The following is a 13,103-nucleotide window of genomic DNA, read 5'->3' as shown; positions in this document are numbered from 1 at the left end:
TGGTAGCATAATTAAAATTACACAGTTGCTACAAACTTAGAGACTGTATATTATATTTGACTCTCCAGTGCTGGAACAGGGCTAAAACAAAGTGTGGATATAGTTCTGACTATGCAAGACTAGTTTGAAGTAATCACTTTTCTTTGCATTTATACGAAGCCTATGTTGGTGTTAGCTAGCTAGCCAGCTTTATCAATAGCTGTTAGCTAAATTTGGTGGATGATGACAGTAGCTGGATATAAAATAGACTGTACATTATAAATATGTTGACACAATTCAGTATTGATGTGATTCCTTCACAACTGTCATTTTGATATATCGATGTGCTATTGTTTTATAATAATTGATTGTATATATTTTCTGTATAACCAAGTTATATCACACTGATGAATGAAGCTTTTTGCATTATCTTGAACACTGTCTAGCATTCATTTCATGTGTTATTGTAGTTCAGCTCAAATTATACAGAACAATCCTTATGGCACTATATTTCACATGCTTTGCAGTTATGTAAGTTTACCTGCCAATAAGAAGAACAGCAACAAGTAATCAAATGCCCTGCCGATGTTCACTCTAGTTTTTGCTCGACCATGATCACGTTCCCGCTTAGCCAGACAGGATTCATTCAGTCTGTGTTGTGCTGGGAGCTGGACGTTTGCTGGATTACATCTCTAAGATAACGTTAACTAGTGTTGCAGACTGATGTCTCTGTTGAATAGCGGATGAGAAGCACTGAGGCAAGGCTCTCGGGAGTGTGCATAAACGTCATATCCATTGGATTTTTCCGGCAAAAGTGACCCGCTCCCTTCACATGAAAATCAGTCGTGTTACAAGCCGTTCACACATTGGAGAGAAAAAAGGGCAAATATTACATGAAAATTGTTACATATTGCACCTTTAAAGTCAATAATATAACGTTACACTTTCCTATTTCTTTATTTTTTTTTCATGTGACCAGTGACATGCTGGCTGTTTCCAGAGCATGCGCACAGACTAAAGCTGGATTTTTGGACTTTCCTTCTGGAATCTGATTAAATTTAATGAAATATTTATAGTAGTTCCACTGGTGAAAATGAAGTAACAGGATTTTTAATTGGCAATAATGAGAACATGTCTTCTCATAAAGCTTAAGAGGATGGAAATGGTAAAGTGGCTTTTCAGCAATTAGAGGACCTCTTTTAATAAACTGGATTTTCCTCTCTTACTATTTTCCTGTACTTTTGTGTTGTCTCTCTTTCTTTGTTTCTGTTTTGTGCCTGTGTGATTGAGATGCTGTGGAGTTTTCAGAGTAATGGATCATTAATTAATGTTTAATTAGGCATATACACACTTAGTTAGCAATTAGTCAATGCATTACGACCTACAGTATATATTAAATAATAATTGCTTTAATAGTAAGTGTTACTAAAACAGTAATAAATACATTAATTACATTTAAATGTAAATGCAATTAATTACATATTTAATTTATTTACTATGAATTCATCCCTTGTTCTTGTTAAAAAACATCAAACTGCCTATAAATGAACTTATTAAACAATAATGAATCATTTGCTACAGTGAATATAAACAAATAACAAACTATTTGTATGTAGCTTATTAATGTAAGAGCAATAGCTTATAAATGATCAATTGACTATAAACTAATGCTTTAAAAATACTTTATAACATGTAGTTATTATAAAGTGTTAACGAATAGTTCAACCCCAAATGTTCAAAGGCTTATTCCATCACCAAAGTGCCCCGCAAGTAAGTCCCTAGAAATTAAGTGACAACTAGTGTCCACTAAGTGTGGATGTGGAGGTGTGCGCTATTATCCTGAGTCGCTCAGCCCTTGACCTCTCTTGTTTACTTCTGAGCCTGGAGTCTGTTTACTTCCTGCTAAATGACAACTAATCAAACCAGGACAGAGAGAGCGTGAGTGGGAAAGAAGGAGAGGTACTAACAGAGTACCATCAGAAAATAGATCAGGGCTGAGGAACTGACAGCACAGTTTGTTTTGCCTGTCTATTAAGTCTTTCAACACTTTCTGAGTGCCACTGCATCAAGAATGAATAAATAAATAAATGAATGGATGGAGATTTAGTACTAAAAAAAGTAGCTTCTCAGAACTGTAATTATCAGGGTTCCTTCAGATTCACAATGTGATAAGGTCCAAAGAGTCAAAGGTGATCCTAAAGGCCATTCACACATACAGTGATTTGCAGAAATTCACAGAATTTGCACTAAGTGAACAGAAATCATTTCTTTTCAGTGAGAGTTGGCGAATTCCAGCAACATGAGCAACTGTGACTGTTGATGATGTGATGTATGCATGTCCAGTGACGGAACAATGTTGTAAAGTGTAGAAAAAGTGATTGTTGCTTGCTGTTGCAAAACTGAGTCAAAAGAGCCCACCCCCATATATCTATGACATTCTGGTGCCAAGAAATGTCATGGGCCCCAGAAGAGGCCTCATGGTCCCCACAAGGGCCTCAGCATAGTCAAAATAATCCACCCCTATGTCAGTATGATATATTGGTTCTGAGATAAGTCTGTGTATGTTGCAACATGATTACATAGGGTGGTTGTGGCTGGTTGCTATGGCTGCTTGTTGGCCCGAGTCAAAAGAGCGCATCCTCAAGTTTTTGTGATATTCTGATCCTGAGATATCTCTCTGATCCCTTTAAATGGCTACATTTACATGCAACCTAATCATCCGTTAATAATCCGACTGATAGTGGAGAGAGTCAGTAGCTTCAAGTTCCTCTGTGTTCACATCACTGAGGAACTCACATGGTCCATCCACACTGAGGCCGTTGTGAAGAAGGCTCACCAGCACCTCTTCTTCCTGAGACGGCTGAGGAAGTTTGGAATGAATGAACCACCACATCCTCACATGGTTCTACACCAGTACTGTAGAGAGCATCCTGACTGGCTGCATCACTTCCTGGTACAGCAACAGCACTGCCTTCAACTGCTAAACCCTGCAAATGGTGTTGCGAACTGTCTAACACACCATCAGAGGTGAGCTTCCCACCCTCCAGGACATATATATACCAAGCGGTGTGTGAAAAAAGCTTGGAGGAACATCAGAGACTCCAGGCACCCAAGCCAGCTCTCACTGCTACCATCAGGCAGGCGGTATCGCAGCATCAGGACCCGCACCAGCCGACTCCATGACAGTTTCTTCCAGTTTCTTTTATGAATACCAAATTGATTGGAAATGTCATGATACTTGCCACAGGAACCTAATTTATACAAAGTAATGGTAACACATTATTAAGGGTATGGGGGCTTGCACTGCATATTTTGCAGAGCTCATATGTTTTTTCAAGACATCACATAAAGCAAAAAAAATGTTTCCATTCCACATCTGTAAACTCCTTAAGGGCAACTCTCTCACACCAATCTTTACTTCATACAATCATCCTGAAATACCAGGTTATTGGAAGAGGAAATGGTATGAAGCTAAATGGTTAAGCCAGACAGGATGTTGGGATGCTGCTTCTAATTCTCTTCATTTGCTGTGTAAAGTGAGTATCATAGAAAAAAAAAGCTTTTCAGGCATATTTTTAGTAATTACCATCTTTGGGGCCATGCTCTCGGTGGCTTTCTCTTTCTTTTTTCCGCTTCTTCAGGCTGTATTCTGTTCAGAATACATGTAATACACATGTAAACAAATATTTGCATTAGAATGCAAAGTTTAGGGTTCATGCAAACTGTACTGCTATCGGGTTGTATTATTTGGATTGACTATAATTAGTGTGTGTAAACATACTGTTAAGTCTTTTGGATTTTTCTGCTTATTTTTTTTTCATTGCACACCTCTCCACAATTATCCACACAATTTGAGGTAACATTCATGTCCATTGCACAAACATTGCTGGGCAAGTTACTTCCTGAAATTTTGTCCGGAGAAGAATAGGGCTAGTATTGGGGGCTAGGTAAGGGTTAGGGTAAGACATTTTCAAATATTTCTAATCCAATATCAGAAAAGCTACTACCACAAATGATGCATGGAAAATCATGGCAGAAATGGTTGATATTCTAAGTGAGATTTATTCATGCTTTCATAATCATTCATCTTGTTCATATAATTGATGGATTGTGCTCGACTGCTACCCTCCAGCATTATCAGTTGTAACTGCAAGCAAAAAGATTCCTTGGCAAATTAGAATGACATCTTATTTTTACCAGCAAAACATCCTATGTGAAATCAGATTTTCAAGAGCTATGGCCAGTTAACGTCAGTAGCCAACCAATAACATTACAGTATCCAGCAGTTGGAATACCCACTTTCACCAACAGTACATCCACTCTGTGACCTTCAGCTATAAAATCAGCAGATTGGACCTAATTCCCTAGTCTAGTCTGTGAAAGCATGTTGTAGGAGATTGTAGGGCTCTTTCAGACAGTGGCTGGATGGAGTGTGTTTAAGAGAAATACAGTATGTGACAGCAGGATCTATCAGTGAAGGATATGGAGAGACACTCTTCAACCTTGTTTCTCCTCGCCTCTCTTTTCTAATCAACTGATCTCCATTTCACACCCTCTCTCTGTTGCCTGGTTCCACCTCTCCAAGCTGATCTTTTTCTCCTCACCGCACTCCTTGACTTTTTTGTCCTCTCTTTTTGTTGAGACTGTAGAAAATTAGACTTTTAAAAGAGACAGCTGGAGGACTATGCCCCACTGAATCCATACCCGCAATCCAATCTGTCCACAGACCACTGAATCTCTCTCTCTCTCTCTCTCTCTCTCTCTCTCTCTCTCTCTCTCTCTCTCTATCTATCTCTCTGTCCTTTTCAGTCTCACCCTCTCGCTTTCTCTCTGTGCAACTTCACATGCTCTTCACTTCACATGCAAAAACGATTAAACTGACGATAATTGAATGCAATATAAGATTTACTTTCACAGAAGGACAACCTGCAACACATTTATATACTGTCAGTACATAACAATGAAAAAAAATCATTGACCAATTAGGAATTAATTTCAAGACTCTGTGAAGTCAAAATTGAGTTTTGTGGCTTTCAATCAAAAAAGACAATTTCAGTCTGTGAGCTTTAAGGCCATATATATAATGTGTCTTTATAGAAGTTGACAAAGCTAACTTTTTGCAGAAATTCGCATTTAAAATGTTAAGTCTTTCTTTTCTGGAAAAGCAGACCAAAAAAAGAACTCAACTTGCATTTGTGGTGTATCCATTTTAAAAAATGTTGTCCAATAAAATGCTTTCTAGAATTTGAATCCCCTCCCTCTGATACCACCTGCCTCTGATTAGCATTAGCAAGTGTAAATCATGTTTCACAGCTGCGTCGTAATTCATTTCGGCTATTAAAAAACGGACGAGCCCTTCGATATGTCCCATCCCAACATCTTGTTTCAGTAGAACATTTCTCAACACTGGAAAAAAACTGTGCTCAACAAGCAGTTTCATTTGGTATTTTAATGCATAAAGAAGTTGGACATGATTATCAGAGTAGCTTGCTTGGGGTTGAGTTCCATATTTATATAAGCAAGCCATTCCTTCCTCTATAATTAATTCCTCATTGTTGGGTATGATGCAAAAGTAAGGCAATCTTGTGCTCAGGGAATTTTAATGAAGACTTATTTCCTTGAATTAAGGTCATGTTAATCAACCAGGGACTAAGTGGTGATGGTTGTTCATGCCCACATGCTATCCAATCCCCTAACCATTACTGCCTTTGAATTGCTTTCAAGATGAGAAGGCCTTTAGGACTCATTGGAAGTCTCCTTTAGAACCATATTATTGCAAAAAATATCATCCCTAACAGTGTCTGTGCAGTGATTAATACAGTAAAACAGAGCTCTGAGCAAGTTGTAGTCCATAGCCATATTTAATATGTCATCTAACAGAATAGAGGTAATATTCTTAAGAAAAATCCAATATTTTACCATTATACTTGACTCTATGCTACCCTTCCTGGAGAACTAAAAACACCTGTAATGCACCAAGAGGACGGAAAAGCCGACACAAATTGTCTGTCTCATGCTAGTTTCTGTATTCATCTAACTTTAATTCTGAAATATAGAGACTTTATATGCATCTTTAGATTTAACAGAAGTAGTCTGAATAGGTAGTCTGAACAAATATGTAGCCCATTTTACTGCTGCAATATAACAAATGAAAACAGAATGAAACAGATTATTCAACTAGAAAATAATGTATGTTGATATTATCCATTAAGAATTGAATGGATCATGAATTTTGTCTCTGTAAGACTGGTGGTTGGAGGTGAGAGGCTGAAATCTAAGAGTACTTAGTGACATAAGCAGATAAAGCAAAATTGACTCAGTGGTGGAGCAAGTTATTACATTTTGATGAATCTACAAAGACAAGCATGTTTTTCCCCTTGTGCACAGATGAATCGTTCACAACAAGGCCAGGAGCATGTCGTAAGAAAATAAATAGGGTAAATTTTGTTTTCATATTGACTTTAAGCATCATCATTTACAGCATTACATCAAATGTCACATTGTATTATTGATATTCTGCTGTTTTATTTGCTCTGCTGTGTGGAAAATACATTTTCCCATTCTGTGGATAAATAGTTTTTCTGTTAATTGCTTCAGGGCAGGGGGCTGTTCCTTCAGTGTGCTGGGATGTTTGTCATTACTGCACCTGATGTTTGTGGTGTATCCAGGTGATTTACTTGTATGCCAGAGAATATGATGCTATGGGTATGGAAAAGCTCAACCGTTAAGATGTACAGAGTGTAGTTGCTCCCCCGTGGTCTCTTACTTGTCCTTATGAATATATAGATACATTGGAGCTTCAATGAAAGAAAGTCCCTTTTAAGGCAAGTGCTATATTCCAAGTAATAGGCATATAGGTACAGCTCCTAACTTGAATGAGAAAAGACTAAAATCTCTAAAACTGTTTGTTAATTTTATGTTTCAATAGCATATATCAATATGCAATAAAATCATGCAATAATGGTAGTCATTTTGCTTTTCAAATCATGCTAAAAAAACCTACATTTTCAGACTAGACTAGTTAATAGACATGCAATTGGCTCTTTTTACTGGATGTCCTTTCCTTCAGATGCCATATTGAGCATTCAAATTTTTCCCATTAATTTTTCCATGAATAACCTGTCCATCCCCCTACTGTGTCTAGCTGAACCCCATCTCTATTTGTGAATATAGTGGCAAAAATGTTACAAGATATATACAGTCATGCTAACATCCATTGAATAATCTCGATTTTACACAGCTACATACTATAATCTAAGCATTGCCATGTTTAATGCATCATAAAGCAACTTTTAGCAGCACATTCATAGAGAATGTCCAAGGACAAGTTCACATACCAAACTAAACGTTGCGCAGACATTCCCCAAAAATATTTTGTGATGTCTCTTTGTATGAAGACAGCTAATATTTTCTCTCAAGATTGTGGTAATTGTGGAACTGGAGGTAGCCGGAGGCAACACGCTTTGATGAAGCGCTCTGCCTATCCACAGCGGGCTCGTTGTTGGTGTTTTTTGACTGGCTGTTGAACCACATTATGTAGCCTGTTCTGACGTGGCAGTACTGTATGAGGCTGCTGCATGCTGACTATGTTTTCCCCTGTCATTGCAGATCTCGTCATAAGAGTGGCGAAGGATAAATTTGGGGCCATACAATCTGAGTACCAGAAGGTAAGTGTATGTGACTACGACTACCTGAACTTCCTTGCAATTACATGTTCCTCCACTGCAGATAAGTTGTGAGGACGTTGTCTCAACACATCTGATCTCAACACAACACATTATAAAGCAATATTTTAATTGCCTTTGAAAGCCGAAGAGGGAGCCTTCCGCATGAAGGGCTTATTCTGAAAGAGTTGTTAATTGCTTTTGGCATTAGACTCTGTAGTAAATATGGGAAGAAACTATTTGTTGCTTTTTTAATAACAGGGTTCAATTAAACTATAGCTCTTCCTTTGATGTTTCAACATCCTGCTTCTGGGAAAGAAGAAACACATGGGACACATTTTATTCATGAAGCTCAGTTTCACCAACATTTCTTATGTTGTTGAGAGGAAATGGTGGAATGTGAGCTTGAAGATTCACATACTTCTCAGAAAACAGACAAATAAGTCATTATATAGTGGTTCTTAAAGGCCTATGCCAACACTGGTATCTAGATATCAATCATGTTGCCCCATAGTTCATACTGTTTATATAATCAAAGGTGATGTGTGTCATTTTTTCGATGTCATATGTTTCATACACTGGGGCCGTGGTTTAGCAGGGGGGAAATAAATCCTGGTTACCATAGTTACTCATTCATTCCTATGAGGAAAATGGGGTGAATTATACAATTAATTTTGGCTTTTTTATTTGAAAAACATGCCAAAAAGTTGGTATTCTTTCAGAAACAGTACAGTTTGATCACAGTCTCATAGTAGGGTGCTCTGAATTCTTCTGCTTTTTTCAGCATGATTTTGTGACATTTAATCATCCATTTGATAATTTATCTATTTTTACCTGTGATAACAAGTCGTCTGCAGACAAACACATGTTGTGGGGTTTCGTATGTGTCTTTTCACATCTTCTCCACAAATTGATTGCTGTCACAGCAGTCTTGATTTGGCTTCTTTTTATTTCAATTGGCAGGCAATTGGTGAGGCTTCTCCCTATTAGTTTTTCATAGGAATGAATGGGTAGCTATGGGTTACCAGGATTTTTTTTCACATGTGGGTGGGGCCTCTTTAGCCACTTTTCCACCATCAGGCTGAATGGTTCGGAGCATGCTACAGAACATTTACAGTAGCATTTCCATATGAGCATGGTTCGGCACAGCAAGATATAAGCCGTTCTCTGCCCCAAATTCTTGGCACAGTAAGCTAACCGTATTCAATTGTGCTGGTGGAATGGGTTTAGTATGTGGTGACACAACTGTCACCAACAGATGGATCTGTTATGTACATTCTCCTACAATTGACAATGGATCTATTGCATGAATTTGGGGTAGTACTATCTGTTTGACCAACCAATGGGATGATTCACAAAACCTGTCAAGAAAATGTCCTGGTCATATTTAAAGGGATAGTTCACCAAAAAATAAAAATTCTCTCATCATTTACTCACTTTTGTGACTTTCTTTCTTCACCAGAACACATTTGAGGAAAATTTAAAAAATATTTTAGCTCAGTAGGTCAATAAAATACAAATGTATGGTGATTTGACTTTTGAAGCTCCAAAAAGAAAAGAGAGACAGCATATATGTCATTGATATGAATCCAGCGTTTAAATGAATGTCTTCTAATGCAATATGATCACTTTTGGTGTGAAAAAAAAAAATTTAAGTACTTTTTTAACTCTGCATAATCCCTCTGGTGAGCAGCGCTATGCGTGTGTGACGTAATTGCATTGGCATTTGAAACACGCGAGAACTGACCATATGCGAAACACATGGAAGTGCAGCGCTGTTTACAAGTGAGAAGGAGGAATGCTGTACAGTAGCTTGGTTGATTTTGGTTTAGATCTGTATTTATCTGTTTTTTGCTCACAATGGTGCATTTGTGTGCTCATCCTGGATGTCTCAGCTGAGAGGCAAACGTGAGATTACATCTGTATCATGGCAATGCCAATACGTCACATGAGAGAAAGCTTGAACTCCACCCTCTCGTGAATCTTACCGGAAGCGATGGATTATGGAAAAGTACTTCAATATTTATCTTTTTCACACCAAAAGCGATCATTTTGCTTTAGAAGACATTAACTGCTGGAGTCGTATCAATGACGTTTATGCATCAACTTGCATTTTATTGGCCTACTGAGATTCTATTTTTCTATTTTTCTTCAAATGTGTTTTGCTGAAGAAAAAAGTAATACACACCTGGGAAATCATGAGGGTGAGTAAATAATGAGAGAATTTTCATTTTGGGTTGAACTATCCCTTTAACCCCTAATCCAATAAAACTCTACATATATATATATATATATATATATATATATATATATATATATATATATATATATATATATATATATATATTATTAAATTATATTATATAATATTTTGCATAAAGACAATGAAACCTATGTACATTTAGGACCATTAAGATTTTTTTGCGTGGTTTTATTTTAGACAATATTTCCCAAAAATTATTCGATTATTGATAATATATGTACAGTCTTTTGACAAGGCCGTCGGTAGGAACTGACACAAGGCAGAATGACCACTTGTGATAATCTGTATCATCTGGCAATAAGGCAATATATTGGTCGTTCACTATAATCCCATATTATCATATTCACTCATTCCTTTTAGTTCTGTTCCATTTTGCTCTTGTTACACTTAAGAATATGAAGATCTGGATGTGGCAGTCACTGTCAGCCAAATCCATGATTCCCTCAAACCCTGGGACTGTCAAAATGGGTCCTGTGCCCATTGCAGATGGCATGTCTTCTTAGTTCTTAAGATGCTTTTATTTGCCATTTATTTGACTGTTTATTTGATATTGCTTACCATCTGTTCTGTTTTATGTTTCTTATATTTTTGCTTTTCTGCATGACTATCATCATCTGGCACCGATCAGCCAGAAAACATTGTTCTGACGCTACAGGTAATATGTGTGCACTACTGTAAAGAGCCAAGCCTGACCCAAGACTGACCCTCCTCATTCCTTAGTGACACCTAACCCTTACAAAGCCCAGCCCTGCACTCATTCTGTTCAGAAGTTTGTTTGTATGTTATACTCCAGTCTAGACTTTTGTTGACACAGTTACTGGTTGTTGTTGTGTCGTTCATGTTTTGGGGCCGATCAGGAGCGGACTGGCCATCGGGAGAACCGGGCGGGCCGATGGGCCGGCCACAAAATGGGCCAAATGGGCTCATAAGCTGAAATGAGCCGCCGCGTTTTGCAGAATGGGCCACAAAACGGCCCTGCTATTATGCCTAAGGGGGCAGCTATACGCAGAAAAGAGACCCCACGCTCAACAAAGTTTGGGCCACTTTCTAAGTAAAATCCTGGGACGATTTATCTTCCAAGTACACCCCTAGTCTTAAGTTATCTGCCATTTTTAGCTCAGCCAGTCTACAGACATGACCCTGTAAGAAAAGTGCAATTGTGCTTGTGAGGATGATGTCATAGATGAGCCTGTCTAAAGCTTGAATGTGCTGATAAGAGAAGCTCAGCAGAGGGTCAATAAAAGTGAATGACCGCTCATAGTGCCCTCAAGAGAATGGTCAATAACCTCATTCCCAAAGTCCTATGCTTCATGTAAATCCCAATATGCCCAATATGTAAATCCTTTTGTTGATCAGTATTTTTTACTTAAATGTTTTTTAAAATATACATCCTGTAGGCAAGATTTATGTTTGCAACATCTTTACAAATTAATACATTTTAGACCTCATTTTTGTTTATATTTTGGTTGAATAGAATAGTGTTCATTTCCTTTTCTCACGCACTTGGTTGGAGGTGGTCAATATCATTTTTCCCCAAAAATATTTATATGACAAATATAAATAAAAATATAAATTATTGGCTTTAAAATATCAATACAGGATCATGAAGTAAAATATCAGAATACTTTGAAATATGGATTTATTCCCCCACCTCTATTAGCTGGTAAGCTTTACTGCCATCATCAAAACGACTTTTACTCCTGGCCCACGTAGGCATAAGAGGAAATGAGCTTTAAAGAAACACTGTTAGAAAAATTTAAATATGGAAAAGCTCTACCCTTGAGAGAAACCGAGGGTACTTAGTGACAGACAAAGCCTCTGGTTTATTCAACGGATTAAGTTTATCCTCAGGCTGGCCTGAAGAGAGCCCTGTTCATTCAGAAGTGTCTATAATGCCACAGGACGTGTGCAAATGGATTTGATGGCACCATGTGGAAATAACTTTAAACATTATTCCTCCATGTTACACATAGTATGGAAATTTTGCGGCAAATGGTTTAATTTCTCCCATTTCTAAGGCCTTTTCCTGGAAGGCTTTTGAGTCAAGCATATGTGCTTTACATGCAAGGAGTGCAAAATAAGCTTCTTCTACCAAAAGCTTTGCACGACTATTTTAATTTTTTTTGTCAATTTATTAGGCATTTTGTTTTTAAAACACATTTAAATTATGAACTTTAAAAATATTTTGCAGCTCATTACATTGAAAGGGGTCATGACACGAGGGATTACATTTTCCATGATCTTTTAACATATGAGAGATCATTGTACTATAAATGTATATATTTTGTGCAAAAATGTTTACTAATATTATAAGGGTACCTAGTAGATTAATACAATATGCATGTCATGACCCCTTTAAATATATTTGGTGTTTTGGTTTTTGGAGTCTTTTTAAAAACTGTTGATGATAACCTACTATTAAAGGAATAGTTGAAATGAAAATTCTCTCATTATTTACTCACCCTCATGATATCCCAGGTGTGTATAACTTTCTTTCTTCATCAGAACAGATTTGAAGAAAATGTTAATAATATCTTAGCTCAGTAGGTCCTTAAAATGCAAGTGGTTGGTGATCAGATTTTTGAAGCTCCAAAAATAACAGACAGTCCGCATAAACGACATCCATACGACACCAGCTGTTAAATTAATGTCTTCTAAACTGACATGCTCACTTTTGGTGGGAAAAAGATAAATATTTAAGTACTTTTTTTTTACTCTAAATTATGCTTCAGTTCTGCAGCAGTATGCAACGTAATTGCATTGGCATTTGAAACACGTGAGTACTGAGGCACTTGTGTCACACCTGGAAGAGCAGCACTGTTTACAAGTGAGAAGGATGAATGCTGTAGAGTAGCTTGGTTGATTTTGGTTTAGATCTGTTTCTTTACTCACAATCAGTGCAGAATGTGAGATTACGTCTGTATCATGGCAATGCGAATACATCACATGAGAGACTGCATGAACTCCACCCTCTCATGAAGCTTACCAGAGTGATGATTTAGAGTTAACAAGTATTTAAATATTTATCTTTTTCACACCAAAATTGGCTTTATCACTTTAGAAGACATTCATTTAACTGCTGGAGTCATATCGATGACGATTATTCTGACTGTCTGTGATTTTTGGACATACAAAAGAGAAATCGCCATTCACTTGCATTATAAGAATCTACTGAGTGGAAACATTTTAAAAAATTT

General features: G+C 37.3%; 1 protein-coding gene across 8 annotated transcripts in view; it reads left to right on the top strand.

Moving 5' to 3' along the window:
- LOC127663017 (prominin-1-A) overlaps positions 1 to 13,103 on the top strand; it is a 105,113-nt gene that overhangs the window by 50,506 nt on the left and 41,504 nt on the right. For 6 of the 8 annotated variants that reach the window (XM_052154404.1, XM_052154397.1, XM_052154399.1 and 3 more), the window contains exons 2-3: positions 7,588 to 7,646; positions 10,535 to 10,561. In XM_052154404.1, coding sequence (XP_052010364.1) covers positions 7,588 to 7,646; positions 10,535 to 10,561 — 86 coding nt within the window. The remainder of the gene's footprint in view (positions 1 to 7,587; positions 7,647 to 10,534; positions 10,562 to 13,103) is intronic. The other 2 variants (XM_052154401.1, XM_052154403.1) reach the window with 1 other exon arrangement.

Source organism: Xyrauchen texanus, chromosome 23 (genome assembly GCF_025860055.1).
Source record: "Xyrauchen texanus isolate HMW12.3.18 chromosome 23, RBS_HiC_50CHRs, whole genome shotgun sequence".
NCBI lineage: Eukaryota > Metazoa > Chordata > Actinopteri > Cypriniformes > Catostomidae > Xyrauchen > Xyrauchen texanus.
The sequence above is the reverse complement of the archived record's forward strand: the minus strand, read 5'-3'. Positions and strand labels throughout refer to the sequence as shown.